General features: G+C 34.9%; 1 protein-coding gene across 2 annotated transcripts in view; it reads left to right on the top strand.

The window, feature by feature from the left end:
- Positions 1–25,893, top strand: part of LOC148949527 (uncharacterized) — a 117,009-nt gene extending 91,116 nt beyond the window's left edge. The window contains exons 14-20 of one of the 2 annotated variants that reach the window (XM_089093543.1): positions 4,733–4,846; positions 8,481–8,573; positions 10,429–10,550; positions 14,024–14,174; positions 16,854–17,054; positions 19,833–19,991; positions 24,197–25,893. In XM_089093543.1, coding sequence (XP_088949669.1) covers positions 4,733–4,846; positions 8,481–8,573; positions 10,429–10,550; positions 14,024–14,174; positions 16,854–17,054; positions 19,833–19,991; positions 24,197–24,325 — 969 coding nt within the window. In that variant the 3' untranslated portion in view covers positions 24,326–25,893. The remainder of the gene's footprint in view (positions 1–4,732; positions 4,847–8,480; positions 8,574–10,428; positions 10,551–14,023; positions 14,175–16,853; positions 17,055–19,832; positions 19,992–24,196) is intronic. The other variant, XM_089093544.1, reaches the window with a different exon arrangement.
- The last annotated feature ends 740 nt before the right edge of the window (positions 25,894–26,633 follow it).

Below are 26,633 nucleotides of genomic sequence, written 5' to 3' on the forward strand. Positions count from 1 at the left end.
TTTGTTTTTAGAACAGTAGAATCAAGTTAATCGTCATAAATAAAATCTTAGTTTTTGAAATGTTTTCTGGATATTTGAATAGTATTTTGTTTTTTTGCTTTTTATGTTTCCAAAGTCTTTTTTTTTGTTTCTAAGAAATATTTGCCTCAAACAAATGTGGTGTTGGCACCCCTCAAACCTTGATCGGCTGGAGTGTCATTTGTACTCTGCTGAAACTAAATAAATAGCTTAAATTGAAAGTTTAATCTAGACAATTAATACTTTGTGCATTTGAAAGGAATAGATTTAAAAGGAAGAAGCAGTTGATTAAAGTTCGTTTTTAGACTAATAATATAAAATTTGTTTCTACAAATATCCTGAACAGAAAAATCCTATAATTTTGATTAGTATCCGTTTTTAATTTTAAAACGAAAGAAGAAAAGTGTACCAAATCAATGTTTGTTTGAATAAAGCACAAATGACTTTTGGGATGGGGTCGCTGTGGGGCTGGTAATTTTAAAATTAATGTTTGTTTCAATAAAGTGCAAAAGACGAAAGGTTTTTGGAGTGGGGGCGCTGTGGGGCTGCAGGGGTACCCAGGGTTACAGTTGCCCTCTGATTGGTATCGACATTAAAATAGGGCATTAAAATATATAATTTGCGATTGAATTAGCCCTTCCTCAACTTCTTAGAATCATATGTTTTAAATGATGGCAGCTGAAAAAGGAGATATTGTACACGAAAGACAAATTGCTCTTTATGAACTCCACTTCATTATACTGACGATAAAACGATAATTTTCAAGAAAGATTTCCCATCCAAAAGAGAACTGAATGCTCAAAAGGGAGGAATAAAATTTAACTGTCTTTAAAGATTTTTTCAGTTCATTCTAATTTAACGCGAAGTTTATGCAGAGACCAGATCAAAATTAAATTAGTAAAAGCATGGCTTTACTGAACTTTCAAATGGAGTTTCTTATTGATCGATTAGGGTCAACATTTGTCCACGAGTCTCAAGGTTACTGTTTCCATAACTGCACCTAAAACTTTGTTTTGTGTGTGGAAAACTGACAGAAAATATTCAATCTCGGAAAAATCCTATGTTTTCCTAAGTTTTTTTAAACAATTGAATAAAGATGACTAGTTTCCAGATTTTATGTGGAGGAAAAGAAACTGAAAATTCTGTGAAATTTTCTGTTATTTTGACTATATTGTTAGTTTTTATTGAAAGATTTGGTTCCTAAGATTCCCCCCTTCTTTTCTTTTAAGAAAACCGTTCAAAATCCTTCTTTTCTCAGGAAATTCCCAAACACGACACTGATTTAAAACTTGTCCACTATCATCTTACTTACTTAAGTCCCATCCATCCTCATGGGACGTCTTGGGGCCACTCCTTTCAAAGAAATCTGATGAACTAGGGCTTAATATGCTGTTCTGTCAAGTGTGGTTTGGGATAGTTGGCTAATGTATTTTTAGTCAAAGTTTTCGATCCACCTTTTGCGCGGTCTTCCCCGTGGTCTAAGTCCTTCAGTTGTCCCTTCACGCGCCATCTTTGGTAGGCGTTTGGGATTCATTTGTTTTACGTGGTCGAACCGGTGCAGCTGCTGTTTTCGAATTATGTCCAGGAGAGTGTCTTGCGACTTCATACTTCTGCGGAGTTCTTTGTTTGTGACATGGTCAGTATATTCGATCTTGGCTATCCAGCGCAGATATCTCATTTCGAACGCAAGGAGGTTGTGCTCGTTTCCATCTTTTAATGTCCAGGTTTCACACCCATATAGAGCAATGGGTATGATCAGACTATTGAATTGTTGCACTTTCAGATGGCTCGAAAGGTGGTTAGATTTCCAGATTTTTGATAGACTTTTGAAGCTGGAGCTAGCAAGACCGAGGCGGCGTTTAATGTCAACAGTGTGGCAGTTGTTAAGAGACTGCCGAGGTAAAGGAATTTATTGACTCTTTCCACTTATTCACCGTCTATAACTATCGAGGGGGGGTTTGTTATCTCCTGTCATGATGTGACCATGATTCTGGTCTTGTTTGCGTTAATCTGCATACCAAATGGCTTTGTTGCTTGGGAGATAGAGTTCTTGGGCGGTAGTGGACATCTAGACGATATCATCCGCATATACTAGTTTGTCAATTAAGATTCCTCCTATGCTGACTCCATATTCGACGGGTATCAGGGAGAGGATGGCATGCAGAAACAGGTTAAACAAGTGCGGCGAGAGGATCCATCTTTGCAGGACCCCGGAAGTTGTTGGGAATTCACCAGAGAGCCCATCAGTGGTCAGTATTTGACTTTTAAATTGGTTGTACATGTCCTCAGTGATTCTGACTATTTCATCTGGGATACCGTAGTGTCTTAGAATACGCCACAAGCCTTTCCTCTATATTAGGTCGAAGGCCTGTCGGAAGTCAATAAAGAGCTGATAGAGGTCTCTGTTAAACTTGATGAACCGTTCCATCAGCTGAGGCACAGTAAAGATTAGGTCAATAGTTGATCGTCCCGATCGAAAGCCCGCTTGATACTCTCCAAAAACAGAGGTGGTGATTGTTTGAATTCTGTGAAGCAGGATCCTGGTCAGGATTCTTGTTTGGTGGCTTGTGAGGCTGATGGGCCGGTAGTTGTCACATTCTTTCTTCGAGCCTTTTTTGTGTATTGGGACTGTTGCTGCCTTGCACCACTGCTGCGGGACATGTCCAGTAGACCAGGTGGCTGATATAAGACTGTGGTATAGGTCAACAACGTCTTCTGAACAAACATTTATCAGTTCAGCAATGACACCATCTGTCCCCGGAGCTTTCCCTTGCTTCAGAGATTTTATGGTTGCTTTGATCTCGCTTCTAAGCGGAGGTGGAGGGGGGTTTTGATCTATGATTGCGAAGGATTTTAGGAAATTTGGGTTGGTCATTACTTTAGGGTTCAGTTTCTCCTCAAAGTATTCCTTCTATTGTTCAAGCTTCATCTTGGCATTATTGATGTCGTTCCCCTGTTTGTCTAGAATTACGGAAGTCGAGGGATCTTTTTTGGATGATAGTTCACTGACTGTTTTCAAGAGATTGTGGCTGTTGCCTTTCTTGAATTGAGTTTCACAATCCTTATACTTTTTAGTGATATGCGTGTGGAAAACCTTCCTCATTTCACGCTCAACTTTTCATTTGAGATGTTTGTAGGTGTCTCGGCTGCTTCGATCAGATTTGTTGTTATGTAGGCGTTTCTGGTCGCATAATCGAATTGTTTCTTCAGTGATCCAAGGCTTTTCAACTTTGGCTTTTCTACCAAGGATGTCGCTTGCAGTCTCAAGGATTGCAGAGGTGGCATGTTCAGCCAAGCGATCAATCTCTTCGGGATTTGCGAGTGGGTTGGATGTACTCAGGATGTCACGGAATTCTGTAGACAGGCTACAGTTATTTGTGGCTTTTTTGGTGGGGTTTCGGTGGAGCTCCGTTCGAAAGCTTGGGATTTTTTTGGTTTTTGGGAGACGTTTCAACCTCAACTTGATTTTGGACATCAAGAGTGTGCGGTCCGAGTCAAAATCTCCACCGGCTAGTGAGACAGTGTCCATTACACATGACTTCCAACGTTTGGATACCAGGACGTAGTCGATCATATATTCGGTGAATCCAACAGAGGATCTCCATGTCATCTTTTGGCGGTGTCTGTGCTTAAAAGCGGTATTAGTGATGTATCAGGGAGTTCATTCTCCCAGCAGAAGTCAATAAGCCGTTCTGCCCTTGCATTAATATGGCCATTTCCGTGTGGGCCCATGACATCTTTTCGACAAGCATGGCAACTGCCAAATATCGCATTTAAGTCACCCAACACGATAAGTATATCATTTTTGGGGATCTGGTCAGTGACGCTTTGTAGCTGAAAGTAGAATTGGTCGCACTCCTCTTCACTACGGGCTGAATCCGGGGCATATATCTGGACGACTGAGAGATTTTTGATTGGCCCTTTCAGGTGGATGGTCGCTATTCTCTCCGATACAGGAGTGAAATTCATTAGTGACATTTTGGCGGCCGCAGAGAGGATGAAGCCGACACCCTGCCGATGGACACCATCAGAACTTCGCGACAGTAGGAAAGTGGTTCCAAGGATGTTTTCTTCTCCGTTTCGAGGAAGGCGCGTCTCAGACATACCGACTATATCCCACTTGTATCTATTAATCTCTTTCAACACCAGATACATTTTGCCAGGTTTAGCTAAAGTCCGGGTATTTAGTGTACCAATATTGAGAGTGTTTTTCGCCGATATTAAACTCTCATCCCGTCTGGGAGTCGTCCTAGGCCTATGGTCGTCGGCTTCCCCGTACGCGGTAGCAAATTCATCATCATTCTTAGTCATTATCATCATCAAATCACAAGGGTCGTCAGTTTCCCCGGACTCGGTAGCACTTCTACTTTGATCTTTTGAGCCTTTGTTCATATTTGAAAAGATATGGTTTCTCGGCTGATTCATTGACGGTGGCAAGCCACGCCTCTCCGTCAACTATGCAGAGGCCGTTGTCCAAGTCTGGATCTTCCGCCCTTTCGCAGTTGTCCTCCTGGAGAGGATCCTCCCACGATGGTATCCTGCAGTACCATACAATTTAACCCATTGCTGGAAGAAGGTTTGCAACTAGCGGGACATGTCCACACGCCGGTGGGTCCTGCTCAGTGTGCATCAGAGGGGCCTTCTATTTCCTCCTCCACTATCATCATTAATCCCCTTTTTCGTTTTCCAACTAGCCAAGATTTTTTTTTTTCAGGTAAACGTCTCTCCTCTGACATTTCGGAACCCTCAACACGAATCTAGAGAAGAAGTTATTACCCCACGCGTTGGTACACCTGGAACTGTTGCACCATTTGATTCGTCAACAGTGGTAATATTCTTTCGTATTATTAGTAACTATGCTTTAAGATAAATATTGCATATTTTTTCTAAGTTGATAGGAAGGGGAAATGTTTTTTTTTATTCCAGTATTTTGTAATCAAACTTCGATTCAAATTATAATTAAATTTAGTTGTGATGAAGTTTATTTTTAAATAACTGACGTTGGAAGAAAAGTAACCAAAACAAATTTTTGAGGGTAAAATTAACTATATTTCAGCACTCGGGTCCTTTCTAGAAATCCCGATTGCTCTTCCGAATCCTTTCTAGAAATTAAGGGTTCCTTCAGATCCTTTCTAGATGTTCGGATAATTTTTTCGGATCCTTTCTAGAAACTAAGAATTCTCCAGTTCTTCGAAATAGGCATTATATCATTGATACCGTATAGGTTTGAGCTAAACCTCTTTCAACAAGCAATTTTTTTTAGGTCAGGAGCGAGAGCTAACTGCGGGGGATAAATGCGCAAAACGTGACGGATGTTGAACCAAGAAGAAAATTATTTTGTGCGCTTTAATCTCGTCGGTTTTCGTCTTTGACTTGTTTTCATAAGCCAATCACATTATTTCTTTAATCTATGCCAGAAAAGGAAGGCAAAACCCCCGCCTTTTTGAAACGTGATTGGTTACCGAGTGAAATTTTAAGCCAATAAAAAGAACAAAAATTAAATTCGACCTGATTGGTTTTCCTGTGTCGGATTTTAAGTCAGTAAAAGGTCAAAAATATTCTAATCACAAGATGCTTGCACAGACATATCTGTTTATCTGTTGTTGAGTAAATTCATATTCTTGTCAATGAAATTTTGCTCTGCAGACGATTCGCGCGTGCTCTGGTGGATTGTCATCATGGAAAATTATTTGGACTTTTTGTAATAACCAGAAGATGCGATATGATGCCCATATAACCAGACAATTCAGTAACTGCATCGGGTATACCTTAAAATTTATTTTGAAAAAAAAAAAAAAAAAAAAAAAAAAAAAAACCAGTGGAAAAACTGGTGAAGCAGCAACATATTTCTTCTGTTCTCTATGCCTGTTACTAAGAACTTAAATTGTACATATTGACTTGTCTTACAGTAAAAGAATGTTTGCAATTGAGTAAAGTTAAGTTTTAGCTAGTTCAAACATAATTCCCCAATGCACATTACTTTTTAGCATTCCGAAGCATGTCTTTACTTATCCATGAAAATGCCAAAAATGATACAAGCTATGTTCTGTTTATTTTCTTTTCTGTAAGAATGATTGATAAGACTATGAAGTTTAGTATATTTAAGCCGTTCTCTTAGTAAGTCATTAGTTTATAACAAACAGCATAGCAAAGTGCCCAAGTATACGATTCACTACGGAAACTCGTATATGCTAGTTTCCGCTTCTGACTGAATGATGTGGCAGTACGTGGTGTGGAAGGTTTCTGAAAAAGTAAAGCTTAGGTGCAATCAATTGATGCCATTGTACAGCCTTCTAATGCAGACGAAGTGTGTTGCGAATAATTATAATATCTATAATTTATGTCAGTTGAACAACTTCGGTGAATTTTAAATTTCCGAAGTTTTCAAGCTTAAAATGACCTAATAACTAAATTTCGTGAAGAAAAAGAATAAAATAAATCGTATCTGTACACTAGAACTGAAATTCCTGACTAAGGGAGGGGGTGGGGTGGGGGGGGTCGAGAAAGGATTTCTACACAATTACCCAATGTTTTGCTTATTTAAAGTGGTATTTCAGGAAAAAATCGTGTTGCTCATTTTAAAGAGTGTTGTGTTAAAAGACCCAAAGAGTGGAGGGGGACCTGGAAATGATTGGGAACCTCTGTTTCAAGCTAGTGACAAGATAACGAAAAAAAAAATGAGCTTTTGAATAATGGAGTTATTTTCACCCTTAGACTGTGAAACCAATTCCACTTCCATATAATCAAATTGTTGGACTACAATTAACTGTTACTGCTTCTACTAACGTCACTGCAGCACAAAATTGCCTGAGTCCAATATAGCTGCACACGCTCCTCCTCCATCCAATCTAATTTAAATCTTAAGTCTTTTTTTTTATTCAAAAATAGGCTATAATATTAAAAATATACAAAATTCCCCTCAAACACATATTTCAAACTCTTCTTCTTTTCTTTTCCCTATCCAGCTTCAGCCCCTAATCTTCAGTCTTTACCCACTCTCATTAGTTTCAATTTCTTTGACACTTTCTTATGACATCTTCCCGCCCTGGTATTCGGAGATGACCTGCTTTTGTTGGCCTCAGATGGAAGGCCAAAAAGCATAATCTTTGGCAATATGTTATTCTTCGTCTGTAAAACGTGGCCTAGTCATTTAGCTTCTGTTTTTGTTAGTCGTAAAACGAGATCGAAGCATATTTTTGAGGCAGCTCACTGTTTTGTATGCAGTTAGTCAAACAAATATCCAAAACTACCCTTAGAGAATTCCATTGGAAAACATTTACTAAATCTTACTCAGTTTTTCGAAGCGTCCACGTTTCAGAGTTGCACTTGACCGCTTTCATGACTGGCTTTGAATGTTCTAATCTTGATTTGTAGATTTATCTTCATATTCTTCCAAACTTCTTTCAACTAAAAAACACACTGCGCCTTAGCTATTCTATTTGAATATCTTCATTGCATTCACTATCTTAACTAATAGCGCCACCGAGGTAAGTGAAGCTATCCACTTGATCGATCTTTTCGTAACCTAACATCTGCTCTTTACCTTCATTTATTCCTAGTCTAAGCAACTTAGTCTTCTTAACACTAATTTTCCTAGAAGAGTTTTACCTTTTCATTTGACACCGTGTTCTTCCATAGCCTTTGCCATGTTTCTTAGAACAATGTCCATTAAAATAATCTATATAAACTCTGCTGAAATCCTGATTTCATACCAAACTAAATACCAACCTCACTTCCTAGCATAACTGCAGCAATGTTATTTTCCCAAAAAGCGCTAAATACCTTGTAGTTAATTTTAAGTACATTTTAACTTGTGCATTAGTGCATAATACTCACCGTGTACTCGATTTAGGACATTAATATTCAAACCCGTTCGTGCTCCCAAATCTCGCAATCTCCAGAGACTCACTCATTTCGCCAACATTTTCATCTAAGACTTAATGAAATTAAATTAAGTACACTTAATTTAATTAAGTGTACTTGATTTTAATGTAGTAAATCAGGTATACCATGTAAAGATGGGACATTCACTAAAGTTTTTCCTGTCACCTGAATCAAATGCCTGTTGATGAACTATAGAACTGAGGATTAAAGTGTTCTGATGATCCAGCCATTTTCACAATTATTATTCCAAGAGTAGAAATTTGGTCGATGTATCCTCTCCTAATTAAAACCATACTGAGCTCTCTGTTCAGCTAACACTATTGCTGAAGAGGGGGAACTTCGCCCTAATTTTAGTGATTTATTTTGGGCTATTGGATGCATTTAATTAGTGATCATCTCTACTCTAGGTTAGTTTGTACCACAAAGTTTCTTTCTATTTTTTGTCTTGTTGACAAAATTTGACGTTTTTTGTTGGCAATTGATGGGTTTTAGGTTCTTATATCACTATACACAATCTTATTGACTGTTGTAGGGCTTATGAAAATTATAGACTAATATTAAGGTTTTTATTGGTGCAGCTCGGATCAAGACGCGGAGGAAGCAGGGGTAGCTCCCAAGGGTATAGAGAAGATACCCGTATACCACCCCCTGCTCATCAACATGGGGCAAAGGTGGGCAAGCTTTTTCCCTACTCAAAGCACAATTTGTCCGTAGTTTCATATTTGAACTATAAATGTTTGTAGCTTTGTATTTTGTTTGTTGTAAATAAAAAATCTTTAGTTGTGTGGACTTTGTTGGGAGTGGAATACGATTTTCATTTGGAGGCTAATTAAAATTGAAAAGCTAATGAAATAATACAATTTAATTTGGAGACTAAATTTGTATCTTTATTTCAACGATCTTTGGTATCTAGTTGTTTTTTGAACATAGATGTGCATTATAAAGTATTGGAAACCCAAGTTTTTACCATTATTTCAAAGATTTCCTTAAAAAAATGACATCAAGTTAAAGGATGGACTAGAGGTCTTAAGCTTCTGCCTAAATAGCTCATTATTTTTAACTAAATTCAAGAATAAAAAGGTTTGACTAACCAGTTCTTAAGATTTAAATAAAAGTTTGTACATTGGAACTCTGACTTCTGGAAAGTTTAGTTACCTAGGCTATAAAACAATTAATGGTCACCTTTTTCTTTTCAAATTAAAAATAACCGGTGACATTTTCACCGTCCTGGTTTTTTGTTCTTTAAAACGCTTGTCTCCTGAAGAACACACATTAAAAATAAATGAAGGAGAAAGAAAAAGTATATTTTGGGCCCAAACCATGCAATGGGTATTATAAGTTGTTCCTGAAAAGCAAAATGTACTTATTTCTATTATAAGTTTCAGCTATGATTTCAATTATTCCCTCAAGCGTTTTTAAGGGCTAAGAAATAGTTTTACAGTGTATCTAAACCATTATACAGCATAGTTTATCGAAAAGCAAATTTGTACAAAACAAACTCATGTTGATGGAAGGTGAGGAATAAAAAGCACAAAGAAGGACATAAAGGGTCGTTCCGTACTCTCTCCCAGCGGATCAAAACTGTAATTCATTTTACTTACGCTTCAATGGACGCTAATTGTTTTCCAACACAAATTGTTTGATCCTTGATACTTCAGTTTCTGATTTTTTATTTTGTAGTTTTTGTTTTTGTATTTATGTTCATGTGGTTTTGTTATCAGCTGTGGTTTTGTTATGTCAGCATATTTTTTATTATTGGACAATTATAAATGTTAGCAGTAAATATATTTCTATTTTTTATAATAAACTAATACAGTAATTATATATCGGTAAATTATTGACAATTTATAATTGTTATAATTTCGTTTATTACTGTCTGATAATAAAGACGTTTTTACAATAACTACGCCAACATCTTGTTCTGTTTTCAAACCTATTTTAAGGTTGCTTATTCCAAGGAAAATATCACCCTTTTAGCTCTCTGAAGTTCAAAATTTTTTATCCTTTGTGGAATAATATCCGTTGAGAGGTGATTTTGTGACTATTTACCTGCACAAACTTAAACTTCTATGCATGTATGCACATAGGGAGAGGAAGAGCTCCCCCCCCCCCGTGATAAATCTAAAAAACCCTACTATTGGGGAAATTTTTGCCTGAATGCACTTTTTGGTTTCATCTATCCCCCCCCCCTCACCCCGATAGGGAGATCTTTAAACATCCTCTACAGTTTTGATAGTGCATATCTATGATTTCATGAAAAAGCAATGCAACAATTCGTTAATGACTTTGCAGAGTAAAAATAAGATAAAATCTACCAAAAGTACTAAAAGTTACCTAAAAGTCGTTGTTAAGAATAGTTTCTTGACAGCGCATTATTATGACAACATATTATTATGTAGATTGATGTTCTGAGTGTTCGGAAACTAGATTTGTGTTATTTTATGCAGATTTATAGAAAAATAAATTATAGTTTTGACGTGTCAAGTGTTACATTGTCTAATCCCAGGTATTTCTTTTCTCCTCTAGCCTGAGATAGTTCGACAAAATTCTGGAGGAAGGACGAACCCTGAGTTGGGATCTGCCCAGCTTTTTTATCAACAGTTCTTGCGGGCTCAACAGCAACCAAGTGGGCGAGCAGGATTCATTTCGTAAGTTTATCTCTCCATATATTTTTCTCAAGACAAATAAAGACACGGGAATCAAATAAATTCTAGTTCAAGACATCTCACTGTTGTCTAACATCCCATAAGAAGGTGATACTCGACAGCAGTATTAAGTTGGTACAGGATACTTTCTTGAATTATATCAAGTTGGTTCTGCACAACAAGCGTCTTGAATGCGTAGTAGTTTCTAGAATAGACTTGACAGCTTTTGTTTTCCAAGAAAGATCGGCCATTTCCCGCTAGAGGCGCTAAAGTCAGTTGTTTTCATTTTAGCGTTATGATCTTCTTATGTCTTTTTTCTGAATCATAGATCCTTTTATGTAAGCTTGGTTGCAAATGGAAACTGTAAATAAAAATGAACTAGATCGCGAATGATACATTCCATTGCGTCACAAACAATATGGATGTTATTCCAAAGCTGCTTTTACGCTGACATTTGGGGGTTTGGACCATAATGTAAAGGATAGAGAAAAAAAAGTCCATGTCACGGTTTAAAATGTGTTTTGTTTTATTGGATTTCAAAATCCGGTACTTTCAAAATTTTAATACCCGAGTTGCCCCCCCCCCTCCTGCTACGCCACTGGAATCATGTTTATGTTAGTGGTCCTTCCACTTTCAGTTCATCTTTATAAATATTTATTTTACATTTCCACTTTTCCAAGTCTATTGATTCTATTAAGATATTGCTTTTTATAGGTAAGAGATTTTTAACTTCATTCTCAGTCTATCATCTACGATGTCTTTGTCCTAGTATCGTTATTTTCTTCCTGTTAAATGTGTTAGATTTCGCGTATACATGCGCTTCGTATCTTATGTGATTCTCAAGATTCTGTATGATTTTACGGTTCATTAGACTGGGTTTGATATCAACTTCGAAATTATTGTTAAAATCGGTCAAAATTTGGTTTAAATCAGTCAAAATGTTGATCTTTTATATCAATATGTCAAAATCGGAGTTCTTAATATTCGAAAAGAAACTTTTTTTTTAGATGATTAAACTTGTGGTTATCAAAAATAATTAAAACCATTTTTCGCATCTGTTTTCTTGTAAAATCCGTGTTGTGTAGCGAACTTAGACCCAAAACGGGTCATAGACTATGTCTTGTATCTTCTGATAAACGGCTTCCCAGAGGTGTTTTCCAGCCAACCAATAAGATCGTTTGAATTTTTGACTCTCACCTTGTAATCATCATTGTTATCCCGTTTTAACTGTTTTGTAACGATTGTCTAATATTTACACTTGCATGGCAATCCATTATAACCATCGGGACAGACTGCGAAAATTTAGTTCAAAAGGGCTTGTGAATCCAAGATGTATAAGTTAATAAAAGCCAATAGTGTGAGTTCACTGCCAAACAAGATAACACTGAAGTATCTGGAAATTGATTCTAAGACGGTAGTAATAGTTAAAGGTGTTATGTATTGTTAATCTAAAATGATGCACCTTTTATCTCCTATCCTAGATAAAGGCTATGAAGATGTAGCATTACACACCTAATTCTGCTCTAACTATTCTAAATTACAAATTTAGAGTTTCACCATAGCACATTTCTGTCCTTCAGAAATATGTTTAATCATACATACACTAAGGAGGGGCTTTGCTGCTTGAAATCGATTTGAAGGACTCCCTCCCTTCGGACGAATAATTTTTTTTCATATTAGAAAATTTCCCTCCCCTTCCCCCCTAAGAGTTGAACCTCTGTCGTCATCTGACCGTAAAAAAACTGAATTTCTTGTCACTAAGTTGTTTTCCCAATTAAGCCAGTTAAATTGTGCGTGCCAGTCAAACTCAGGGAAAAGTAGATATATATCTAAGCTGCTTTTACAATACGTACGTAATTTTCTATGGTAAGTGGTTAAGTTACGTTACATTAATCACAACCTTTCTTACTTAATTTCTTTTACACTTGACACACATAAAAATCCATCATTATCGTCGTCTGTCATAAGCAAACTATTCAAAAGCTAAAGTTGTGTAATGGAGATGTAGATTTAATCTCTGATCAACCGTGATAGGCTTTCTAGGAAAGTTTATTAATTTGTTTCAAAATTCATTAATTGTTCATCCAGAATTTTTACTTTGCTTCAGCTTTGTTGATTTTTCCATAACGTAATACGTAATTTTATAGTACAATACGTAATACGTAAATTCGTTATATAATAACGTAAAATTCCATGTAGAGCTCAGAGTCTGCATGAAGCTGCGCAGGTTACGAAAAAAAATAATTGTTCCGTTAAATCACATTACGTAACGTAAAGTTTTAAGTTGCTAGTCTGAAAGGTTTTATGCTGTAACGTGAAAACGTCATTAGGCGTGGTACCGTTGACATGTTTGAATTGAACAGAGGTAGATGTGTCGGAATTAAAATTATATACCATTACTTACATGTGCGCAATGGAATACAGTCAGTTGATATCAAGTCGGTTTGGGTGATAAAAAAAAGTTCTTCGACGTTGTTTTCGAAACAGGTAGTTTATATTCCATTCCCTCGAATAAAGCAAACTCAACGGGTTGGTTCAATTTCACCCCCCTTATTTGGCCTCTTAGATATTTAGAAGTTTCTGTTTGTTACAAGAATGTGTTTTGCTCTCTTTTCTCGCTTGTAGAACTAGTTTTAAATTGGGGATTTTGTTGTCAATTTTTTTTTCATATCTCAGATATCTAGAAATATTTTCCTTTCGCAAAACAACTGCTTCTTTATAGCAGTCAAATGACCCAAACTTATTTTCTAGTTTTTCTGTTTTCCCGTTAAATGCGTACTGCTAACATATTCCCCTTTGGTTCCTACAGCCCAAAGTTTTCATGAATAATTTTGTCGTGTAAAAAAGCTGCATCTAGTTTTTTTTTTTATATATCTTTTTCAGTGCCTATTTTTTGCTAATGGATAGGAATTGGCTCTTAAGGAAATTTCAAAACTTAGACTTTAATGCCTGAGCCAAACCAAGCCAAGCCAAACCATGAATAATTTGTGTTTTTCCTTGATTTTAACGTGACACTTATGTTACAAAGTGAAAAATCTAAATGGCAAAAATCGGTTTGAAAAGCTTGTGCGAACAATAATTTCCTCCCAGCTGATACTATCTCTTTTTTTTCTCACAATCTCCTTACAGATATGGAAACAGCGGTTGCGTTTCTTTTTAAACTCGAATAGTTAAGCCTCAAATTTTTGCGCTGACTCGTCAATGACAAATTTTACGCTTGGAAGTTGAACATTGTTCAACTCCAACATTGTTCAACATTGTGCGTAATTTTTATTTTATTATTTTTTCTTTTAATAATTGTTTTATTCAAAAATGTGACTATAATGTGGCCTGTGAATAAAAATGTCTGCAATGTGTATTTGACTATCTGATTTAATTTATTATTTTCCTTATATTCCTACATACTACCTTTTATTCCAACAAAATATATTTAGAAGATACTTTTGACCTAATTTGTTTCTTTGCGTCCATTTAAGTAATGAAGAGCGGTCAAGCGACTCTCCCATTATATACAGAAGTCCTCCTCCTGCTCCAACGGCCATTCCTCGAGCTCCGACAGTCCAAACTCCACCACAAGCATCACAAGTCCCACCTCAAGCTGACTCACTCCTAACCCTACTTAATCAGGTAAGTTTATAAGGCTATATTCTGCAACTTTACAGTGTTTTTGGGAAGACGGTAATTTTGAGGAATGCAAAATCAAATACTGTTAAAAAACAAAACAAAAAAACAACTAAGTATTGTTCTGAAATTAGAAAAATTATACTGAATACTGTTCTGAAACGGAAACTGATTTTTTTTTTCTTATCCTTAATACCTGTTGTTGAATGTTCGGCATTTACTTGTAAATGAATATTTTAATTTCTGTTTGTAACGAAATGAAGCGTCTGGTTGTTTCCTCTGGTAAACGTACATTTTGTGTGCCTACATGCAGAGGGGTTGTGGCGCAAAGCAACAACTTTGTCCCAAAAAATGCCAAAGAGCCATCGAGTAGAAATTCTACGATATCCAATCGATTTAAGGCTATTAAAAAATGATCTTCCCAGCTCTAATTAGGCTTTCAAGTCTTTGATCAAATTTTTCAATTGAACCTGGGAAATATTTTTTTTCTATTGCATATTTTCTTAGTAAAATTCTCATTTCAATTAAACTTTTTCGTCTAATAAACTTTAAGAAGGTTTGTACTGTAAGTTAAGAAAAGTGTGTCATGATCAATTATAACTGGAAGAATAATGCTGATTTTAATTGCACATTTTATTTCGTCAAAAAGTCACTAGTAAAATCAAAGTAAAAAATAAAGCTAATCTTAGATAATGTTAGCCTAGTTCGCATACCATTTTGTAACTGTGTTTAGGGGAACTGTTCACAATAAATGTTTGATACAATGCTTCATATTTCTTTTCTTTTTACAAAAATATATACTACCAATTTTGAATTCAATAGATTATTGGATGCGACGTTTAATTTTTTGCTGTATTAATAATAATGAAAAAATAGAGCATTGCTTGTGTTGAAAAATGGTAGATTTGATTAAAAAGATACTATTTTAGTGAATTCAAGAATAAAAGCACATAAAACAAATGAAGTAACGTCCGAATTGAATTATATAATAAGAAGCAAACAACATGAGGCACAGTTTATATATATATATATTTTTTTTTAAAGTAATTTTGAAATTTATCTGATTTCGTCGTAGAATAAACTTTGATTCGTGAAAATTATGACGTCTATTTAGTTAGAAATGAAAATTTGATTTAAGAATAAGTGTTGTTGACTAACTATTCCTCTATTGAATATTAAAAACTGTGGCCTTAATTGGGAAAACTAGGACCTAAAACATACCCTTTCATGCCCCCCCCCCCACAGAAAAATTATCAAATTCAACTTCAAATGTAATTCAGATATGTTAAAAGCATATGTACAGTTATTCAAAATTCAGCCCCCCCCCCCTGAATTTTGGATCAACCTGACTGACCCACCCCCCCCCCCCGGTCAGTTTGAACTCCGATATTTCGAAAATTGCTATTGTAGGCCGGAGTATCCAGGTTTTTACACATTTTACTGTGAGCTATGTTTTCATGTGCATGACTAAAGGTGGAGCTTCATAGTATATATACAGAGGACTAGCGGTGGTAATTTTCCAAGATTGACTGATACAGTTTTGGCCTTAACTTAAATCCAGCTTTTTATTATTTATTTATTTATTATATGTCTAAACTCAAGTTATTGTAGGTCTTAAAAATTTTCTGTTGCAAAAAAGGACATAGTTCCCTTCAACGAGTGTCCTCAATACAAAGTCATGCGACCTCGGTTTTCAGTAAAGTGTTGTTTATACAGTATTCTAAAAATATGAAAGAATAGCACAAGTCAATTAATTTGAGTTAATTTTCTACATATAAGGTGGATAAACTGCAAAGCGATAATTTTTATTAGTTTTACTTTTAAGCTTCAATCTTTACTTCTATCTGAAAAACTTAGTTTAAAAAAAAATAATAACTTTTGTTCGTTCTTAGTTTACTTGAAATATACACAATAAACCGTGCCAAAAAATATAGGTCTAACAAAGGTGTGTAAACTGAAGAAGTCAATATACGCTATAGTCAGTATCGGTGGGTAAACAGCACCCACCGATGTATTATTGGCGGCAGCTTTTAACTTTTTATGATGCACTGATAATCTTATAAATCGTAATATACTTGGACAGGAGTATTCTCCAAATTGATTGCTAAAAACATAGCTACAAATATTTTTTACCTGATATTGACGAATGTAATAATGCGAAGTAAATTGATATTAGCAAATATGAAAAGTGATGAACAGATCGAAAGAACGAGGAATGGTAAAAAATGGATGGAAATGGCGTAATCGCTGCGATATTAATGCTCTTTTACATGCAAATTAATTCCAAGGATTTGAGATGCTGCCCCTCCACCCCACTCCTGGAAATGACGGTTTAACCCCTTTAATGATGTCCAGAACAATGACGTTTAACCCCTTTAATGACGTTAAACCCAGTTATGACGTTTAACCCCTTTAATGACGTCCAGAACAAAATTCTGGTCAATATGTTGCAATAAAAATAGATTTCATGCCTAAAAATATTGATTGTAAGCCGGTATCTCCACTGACTATGTCGTCATCAGGTAGTGGCAGGGTCTTAGGAATTGGTATAGCAGATTTAGACTGAAGGATCTGAACTGAAAAGGATTAAAATCCATTTGAGGATTAGACTAGTCCATGGACATTCATCTGACCCTTCTAAATCTCTCAGGGCTTGCAAGTCTAATATTAAACATATTTTAACAGCGATATCCAGTAATGTGGCAAGGATTATTAGCTCTTAAAAATGACCAAGCGGCAGTTCAGATGCATTTCATTAGTGGTAATGCCAGTGTCGCTCGTGGATCTCTGCCGCGGCAACCAGATGGCTCCACTTTACCTCTGAGGATATCACAGCGAATGCGATTGGAACAAACACAGCTAGAGGGTGTTGCTAGGAAGATGCAGGTTAGTTTATCCTCTTTGATTTTTTTTTTAGGCTTAAGTATATGAAGTGAGTAATTTTAAGACTAAAAACTGATCGCATTATTTTCTTCAGCATCATTTGGAAGTGTTTTTTACATTATTATTATTGGAATAGATATTATTTATATGGTTTTTAGACTTTATTTAAGGAGCAAAATTTGGTTTTGTTTTGCTTGGTTTCGAATTATAATTTTTTTTTTCTAAGACAACGCTGCGTAAAAAACTAACTAAAATAATGTTTTTTTTCTTAAATTCAGTTTATTAAAAAAAAAGTTGTTTAAATCAGACATATTTTCATTTTGTTTTCAGCTTAATCCACATCTGTTTGGGCTTAACTTCAAAACTTATGTTCATTAGAACAATAAAAATAAGCACGAAGTAAGAATAAATTGTTGGTTATTTTCCCGAGTTTTCTAGCTAAGGAATTCTTTTTCATTAAAGTCTTTGTTGAGGGAATTTTCTTTATTCTACATATGCAAGGGGAAGAATATCATTGTTATTTTTTTTTAACATGGAAGTATTTACGTTTCGAGGGTCTATTCATCCAAATTCATCAATTCAAATACGTGGAATCTAATAAGAAAAAAAGGCATGCTAGATTAAGATATACTTGGAGGGAAAATAAAAATTTATAAATTTTTCTAATAAAAATTAGAAAAAAAATGATTTTTCTAAAGGAAAGTATTCCTAAATTTAGGGTTAATAGTGGAGATTTCCTCGGCCGAAAATGTCATAATTGATTGTTTTGAAGTAGAGAAAGAAGTCGGTGTTTACATTTAGTGGAGAGCACCGTAGTCTTTCTATCTTCATTAATTTCCTTTATTTATTCATTATTATATTAGATGTTAAGTGAATGGCCTAAAATCACTGCAGCTTCTGAAGGGTGTAGAAGGTCCTTGTGTCCTTATGGCTTCAGGGGCCTTGGTGCTCTAGTGAATCTTAGCTTTAGTAGTAGGAGGGAGGGTGGGAAACTAGCCTAATCCTCCTTCTACAGGATGTCCGTTTTGGTAAACTGAAGCATTATGAATTTAGGGCATACCAGTCTACATATGCTTCCAATATCAAGATGAACGGTCATATATTTGCTATGAAATTATGTACTAGAGTGACTGAAATATTATTCACTGCAGACTAACCTGGGCACTAAATTGAATTAAACAAATTTCCGCAATGTGTAGATTGTCGCTGTCACGCCTAAAGGTTATATTGAACATTGACACGCTTCTGAGATATTTCTAAAACCTGTTTGCTTAGCTGTTTTTTCAAGGGAGGATTAAACTGGACAATGTGTCTCTAATCATGCTTTGATCCTCCTACTCTACGTCACTTCGCTGATCCTCACTTTGTAAATAGTTTAGCCACAGGTTTCTTACAGTTCTCTCAGAATTGGGAAAAATGTCCCATGCAACCTCTAGGCGTGACAGTGACGATGTGTTGACAGGATTTTTCTCAATAAAGCGACGGTTTAGGAATCATGCATACTAATTGAGGCCTAAACCTTGCCTGAAGAATGAATCTTCCGAACAGCTTATCCAAAATGTTTCACACATATATTTCTTTGTTGTTACACTTAAGTTCGTATCTGGCATTTTTCGCTTCTGAGGTACTTGCCAATTTTTTTTTTTTTGCTACGCCTCCTTGAAAAGGAAGATCAGCAGAGTAATGTAGATAAAGAAGATCGAATCGGCATTGAACATACGTTGCCCTGCGATAGGTGGCTTTCAAAGGAATATAAGGGTAATTTCGATACTGAGGATCGAATTGGTATTGAACATACGTTGTCCTGTCGATACGTTGCTTCAAAGGGGAGATCAGCAGAGTACTGTGGATAAAGAGGACCGAATTGGCATTGAACATACACTCCCCTGTCGATTCGTTGCTTTCAAGGAGAAGATCAGCAGAGTAATGTAGATAACGAGAATCGCATTGGCGTTGAACGTACGTTGCCCTGCGATGTGTTACATTCAAAGGGAAGATCAGCATAGTAATGAGAATCGAATTGGCGTTGAACGTACGTTGCCCTGCGATGCGTTGCATTCAAAGGGAAGATCAGCATAGTAGTGTAGATACAGAAGATCGAATGGGCATTGATCATACATTGTTCTGCTATGTGTTTCTTTCAAGGGAAAGATAAGCACAGTAATGTAGATACAAAAGATCGAATTGACATTAAACATACGTTGCCCTGCCGATCCTCCCTTTGAATGCGGCTCAGCAATTGGTTTTTGTGAATTAGTTTAGAAGTTTGAAGTTCTCAGATACGTCCTTTAGGTATAACAGCGAGGATCTTTTACTTGCTATGGGAAACCCCAAAAGGGAGAACCCTGAAATCCTCCATAGATTCCTGAGAATTTTTTTTTTTTGAAAACTCGTTAAAATGTTAAAAAACCAGGAGAAAAATCTTTGATGGTCTTTTATGATAAATTGGCTGATTGGGTCCTAAAATAATAAATTTTCAAATAATCACATTCCCATTTTTGGATTACTCTTCAAAAGGATGTCACCTGACGAGGTTTGGGGAGACCGCAGTCCCCTCAGAAAACTTACACATTTTTAAGTTATGTGGCAAAAAAGGAGAAAATTTCCTATAAACGGGAAGAAAGTTACTTTTTTTGCTAGCTGAGTCAAACCGTTGCTCTAAAAAATACTTAAGTGCTCTTGGAGATATTATTTTTAATTAAAATTAATTGACTAATATTTTCAACAAGGTTTTATATGATATATCTGTATGTTACTCATAGTTAATAATTTGTTTTAAAGATGGAAGCCGAGCATTGTATCTTGCTAGCATTACCCTGTGGAAGAGATCATATGGATGTCTTGCAACAATCAAACAATTTGAAAAGTGGATTTATTACTTATTTACAATGTAAGCAAGCTGCTGGAATTGTCAACATTGCAGGACCCGGATCACAGCAGGTAATATATCGTTTCATACTAAATTTCTTGATTGAGAAGCCCCATTAGAAAGTTTAAGTGATTGAAGGAAGAAAGAGAAGGAAAAAAAGTAATAAGCGGTAATTTACTGTAAAATAACAGTAATAATAATTAATAAGTAATTGAGCAAGAAGAAAACAGGAAGAAGGGCCAAATATAAAACCCAGCAGACTTTAATTGTAATTATCATCAACAAGTGAATTTAATCATTTTTATACAACTCTGAAAAAGTTAAGCTATCTTTACTCTCGCAGAGACTATCTGTCTTGGCTTTACCCTAATTAGCCATGGCTCTCAAGTCTTTTATCATTCCCATCTAGTTGATAATTCAAAAATCAACGGCCTCGGCCACGCCTTTCGATGTTGAAATTTGAAATTAGTTAATTTTGTTTTTTTTTGTAAAAAAAAAGTTTGTTTCGAAAAGATAGACAAATTATCCAATGTTTGGTTCTTTCTTTTAATTTGTCTTCGGCAAATATGTTCTACTCTTAACCTATTTTATATCATAGGATTGGGTGGAGGATTCGTCCCCCGCTTTTTGTCCTTATAAGAACCCTTCCCCCCAGGGAAGTGGTTTGGTATGTTCCAAAACCATTTCATTATAACACATGAAAGCACGGTAAAGGCTTTGTGCCGAGTTTTGTGAAGTATTATAATTATTTCTAATGCGTTTAGCGTTCAGTTTATTTTATCCTAAAGAATTTTTATCATATAACTTTATTCTCAAGTGTTTTTATCCTTTAATTTATTTATCCTGACGAAGTTTTATCAGACAGCTTTATTTTGCTATTTATGACTAAGAGACATCATTTTTGGGCTTTGCCCACGAGAGCTATGTCTTGTTTTCGAATTAAGTGAATTTGAATTTGATGAGTGTCTGTAGAGTTTTTACAGGGATAGATTCAAAAGTATATATGTATTTTAATTACATTTTTGATTTTTAGTTAGTTTTATTTAAATTTTATCTTTTTGATTGTTTTATTTAATTTTAAGCTTATTTTTTAAATCTTTGAATCTTTAAATTGAATTGATTAAATTTTGATTAATTTAATTGATCGATTAAATAATTTTTACTTAAAATTGAAATAGTATCTAATAAATTTTGAAGCAATTTTTTAATTGTTTTTAATTTTGATGCAATAGGATCTTTGGATAGTATACTTTCCTTAGAAAAGACCTTAGAAAAGTTCGATAGAAAAGTCCTAAAGTTAGTGTATTCTCCTGAAAAGTTGATATTTTGCTATATATGAGGTATGTTTACGAAGACCAGAGATATCAGAAGAAGAAGAAGAGAAGCCTCTTCTTCTTTTTTGTAAACGAATTTTTTGTAAACGAAAGCTCACGGAATGGTTTCTTTTTTAATCACCAAAATTAGTAATTTTCATTCATAATACAGCATTTGATAATTCAAAAGATGCTGTGTTACGCAGCATAAATGGAGTTGAAAACCGAAAATGCGTTTCAGACTGTATCGGCTGTTATTAATGGCCATTTGTTTGCAATGAGTGTTTTCTTTAGACCACCAAGAAACAACAAAACCAATATTAATGTAAAAACGGAAGTTTAACTGTTTCTCCTGGTGAGAAACGAAAGGTTTAATGCATTTTTGACAAACCAGACACTTATGTAATCTTGAAAACCAAACTTGGTACTAGGAAGTTGATTAACCCAATCGATCAGTTGTTTCGAGTATCTGCTATAAGTTTACATTTAACAAACTGTTCAATAAGATTTTTTAAGTTTATTGTGACAGCCGAGCTCAGCGCCCCCTACAAATTTCAACTTTTACTGACTATATTTTAACGACTTGTTTTTATATTTTATTTTTCTAGATTCATAAGTTAAAAATAGCAGTGACAGTAAAAATGGAATCTGATTTTTGAATTTATGCAATGTAAAAATTTATACAATTCTATGTCTTTAAAAATTAGGAAAAATCAGACACTTGATTTTTTACAAAACCTGACTGCAGTTGGATACTTGCAACGCTGTGTTTGGATCAGAAAACTCAGTAGTAAGCAGAATTAGAACTGAATATCCCTGGGTAACTTGTATCAAATGTAGTAACCATGTCATTCATCTTGTTGCGTCGTACTCCCGTAAACAGCTACTAAAGCAACTAGAGGACCTTTGTAGGACTGTATATGTACACTTCAGTTTTAGCACAAAAAGGTGATTGGGTTTTGAGAAGTTTCAGTTTTTACGATTGTAGACCTACATAACATCTTAACACCATTGCAGAGGCGATGGTTATCGTTGAAAATGTGCGCTAATCGAGTTTTAGGAGATCGGAATGCTTTGACGTTATATCGCGAAATCGTGGCTCTTCAGGACCCAGCTCATGCCAATGATTGCACTCTTCAAGCTTTGAAGAACCCACTGTTCAGGATACAAATGGCATTCCTAAGTTACTTCTTAGAAAAAATTTGTGGTTAAGAAAAGTTCTTCCGGATTGAAAAGCCGTGTGCTCCATGTGCAGTTATGCAGTTTTTTGCAGAGCCAAATTAAAAAAAAAAAACGACAACAACAACAGATACATAGTTGAAAATCTAGCAAAAGTAAGTTTTAAAGATATGGCACCAAACAGATTAAAAAGGTTTAGCTACTACTATTTTCACAAGTACTACTACTACTGCTAGTATAGTTAAGGCTATTAAAGCAAAATCTATCGGGAATATTCCAACTGTATTGAACTAAATTGAAACACTGCTCATGTAGATTGTCAAGAGGACGTATCAGCAATGCAACAAAAACAGCTGATGGTATTAAGTTGAAACTTTTAGTGTGTGTTGATTGGGATGTTGAAGAAAACCAAAGGTACTATGTGCATACTGCTACTAACGATACTATTATTACTATAATCATCGCTACTACACGAGCCAAGGGTATTAAGGTGAAGCTTTCATTGAGTATATTGGCTTATGTTGAACTAAATGAAAACGAACTTTGAGTATGTAGATTGTCAAAAGGCTTACAAAGCAATATTTTAAGAACAGCTTCCATTATAAAATTAGACCTTTCAGGTTAAGTTGTGGCGGATTTTGAACTAGCCATAAGGGCTAGTTCAGAAGGGCTAACTCCTCGTACTAACACCTACGAGGGGTCAGCTATATCAGGGAATCAAATAACAGTTTGAATAGGGATAAATACTTTTAGTAGACAGTGAAAAAAATGATAAAACTCTGAATATTTCGATCACATATACAGTGGCCGTCATCAGCAGATGTACTGTCACTGTATATGATCAAAATATTCAGCTTTTTGTCATGGTTTTTCACTGTCTACTAAAAGGATTTATCCCTATTTGAACTGTTATTTGTAATTGACGGAAAGGCAGTGTGGTCTTGGAAACTATTTGTGTTTCTGGGAATCAACAGACTGTTAACGTTTGAATTTTTATGGATAATAAGCGTTGTCAAGTTTAACTAATTAGTTTTGCTAATTGATTTTCACAGTTCAACCTGACAACGCTGACAAAAATACGGTATTTGCCTGAAAATATCATTTTCAAATAGCCCAAGTAAAATGTTATGAAATTTCAGGTATATTAGAGAAATATTATGAAAGAAAAACCTTTCAGGAGTTTTTCAGGTATAAATAGAACTAAGAGGGGCCCAGAGAATAAAAAAATGTTTTTATATATGTATAAATACTTAGGCTGGGATAATTTGTTGGTGTTATTTGACATTTTTCTAAGTTAGATGTACTGCTTGCCTGCACAAACTGAACAAGTTCTATCGATTGGTGTAGTCCTTCCAAAACGTGTTACATCCTCATTGGTCTTTTTGTTATTTTTGAATTTTTATCTCTTTTTTTTTTTTTTTAATTTGACTCAAAAGGCCATTATGTAACTTTTAGAAGTTCAGAAACGTAGAAAGGTAATTTGAAAGTTTTACTTTTTCTAAAATATGTTAAATCTTCATTGATTTATTTATTATTTTAGGTTTGAATGCTATTTTATTTGGTAAGATAATTCAATAGACGTCATGTGACTATTTTTAAGTTGTATCTACAACATAGCTCTTCAAGCTAAACAAGTTCTATTGATTCGTCCAATCCTTTTTCTCTGATCTTTTCTGGTTCTCAAAAAATTTAGAAGGTTCAGTGTTTTCGAAAATGTGTTGTTTCGTCAATGGTCTTATTTTTTTTTTGTACTATCATCATATCTATTTTTTTTTTTTTTTAAGGCGGCTTTCGTCGTCCATGTGTTTCCATCTTGTGAATTTGGAAATGAAAATTTATCACGAATCGCACCCGATTTACTACATCGGATTAGTGAACTAGCCCATTTGTTAGTGATTATTGCAACTGTATAATAATCCCAATATTTGCGTCCACTCCCCCCGTAATGTTTATCGTGTAAAAAGTGTATTATAGTTATGAGATATGTTCAAATTAGTGAAAAAAGAACCAGAAATCTGGTTATGTTAATTTATTTCTGTACAGATATTTAGTGTAAATAGCTGTTAATTGTATAGTGATGATATGTATTGTTACTTGAAATTTGTAATGTTCGACGTTTTTCTTCTTTTTCGTGGTTTTCACTGTGTTGAAGGGCTGCGTTCGGATTTCTGCTATTTCTTCTTAAATGATGCGTTACGATTTCTTGATTCGTTCTCAAATAAATTGGTATTTTTTTATAGAATATTAAATATGTTTTGATTTTATGGTAGTTCCGAATTTTAGCATATTGGAAATGTTTTCTACGGTAAGTTTTTTTACAATATGCTAGAAATAACCAGGTTATAGATTATGGAAATGATAAAAGGCCATATTCGTGATGCTTAAAGTAAATCCAGTTTACCTGTTCATTTTTGTTTGAACAGTTTACCTGTTCAATAATTAACAAATTTAACCTTTTTTGCAGAATTTCGACTCATTAAGAAAAAAGAGGAAATGAACCCTGTACAATAATACACAGTTATCTTCAATCATTCTTTTACTATATTTGCTTATACTATGAAAAGGTTATTTTATGTAGACATGCGAGTACGCTAGTCCCATAGAAAAAAAGCGTGATAATCGTTGTTCACAAAAACCGAGACTTAATTGAAGTAGTTTTTTGTTACATTTTTTAAAACACATTTTTATATATCATATAAACCAACTTTTTCTCGCAAGTCCTAAGCCACAACTTTACGAACAATTCGGGTAAAATCTGGGGAAGAGGTGTTAAGTAATAATTATGCTTGTTAATATGGAATATAATGTGGTCAAATTGGCTCCGCCTCCTGCCTTCTTTTCACCAATGAACCTTTTATAAAGTTTTCCTGACGGACTTTACCTCCCTGATGCGAATCTTTTATGGTTTTTAATAATACTTTTTTTACTTTTTGAAACTGAACAGCACATACAAAGACTAAAAAAAATAAAAAATAAATATTAACTAGACATCGAGGAAACCTCTATAAAAGTCAATAGAAATATCTATAGAAAAAATATCACTTTGGAAAAAAGAAATCACCAAATTAGTGATCTACGAGTAGGTAGAGTAATACTATCTGTGAGGAGCGACATTACTTGTATTATGGCTTAAAGTATATGCTGTGATGTTAAAACAACCCTTTCCCGAGTATTCCTACCATTTTATGAGCAACAAGGGCTAACCCTTACATCTTCTGGCGCATATTAATTAAACGGAGACTGTAGGTGTGTATCATTAATATCTGAAAAGGCTGCTTATTAAAAGAATCAAACCATTTCAAATTTGGGGGTTGAAACTACAGATTTATGCCAGGCTCACAGGCTTACTATAGGGTTATGCTTATGTCTTTGAAGATTTCTTTCAATTTTTTTACAAAATTTGTCATGAATAAACCAGAAATCTTCCGTCAAGAAATCGTAACAGCTTTGGACCATAGGCGAGAAGAGGGCACCTGATCAGCTAGTATAGAATGCTTTCCATAGCCGTAGCTATGCTGACTTCCTCTAAAGAGTATGGGAGATCAAATGCTAAAGAGCCTGGTAGTTTGTCTTAACATCTAAGTCTAATCAAATGAATTTGGGGTTAATACTTGAGATTAATACTAAGATTGGGGTTAATGCTTGCTGTTACCTTTGGTAGGATGTGCAAATAAAAGACGATTACAATGAAAAAAAAATTTGTGGTATTATGCCAAATGAACATTTTTCATTAGATTTTATTGAGGAGCAAATTAGATAAGAAAGACAAACGTTTACGTGTTATTTTATGTATGAGTTCAGAACATGCGTCCCTCTTTAGTTTGAAGAATATTATATTTTATACTTTGTTCTAATCCTTGAAGTACTTATAATGGTCTAAATTTTTCGAGACATAGAATCTTGGATATATTATATAATTTTTACATTGGCCTTATGGCCATTTGGCGTGATCCCACGTAAATGTATTCCGTTTTTTACTTTTCGGAATACTTTTTAAAACTGTTGTAGTAACACCTAGTGATCAATGTTATCATGTCAAGGAGGAAAAGTCTGAGTGTAAATCTTTACAGGTGCTTTAAACTCGTTTATGGTCCATATTTGAAACATCCTTCATTACTAAATTTTCTTCACTGCTTATCTCACGTTCACACCATATGCAGTAGTGAGGTCGTTATGAAGCATTGTCTTAATTTGTGTGGTGACTTGTCATAATTGCCCAAA

Source organism: Artemia sp. Qi Xiang Cuo, chromosome 8 (genome assembly GCF_049724085.1).
Source record: "Artemia sp. Qi Xiang Cuo chromosome 8, ASM4972408v1, whole genome shotgun sequence".
NCBI lineage: Eukaryota > Metazoa > Arthropoda > Branchiopoda > Anostraca > Artemiidae > Artemia > Artemia sp. Qi Xiang Cuo.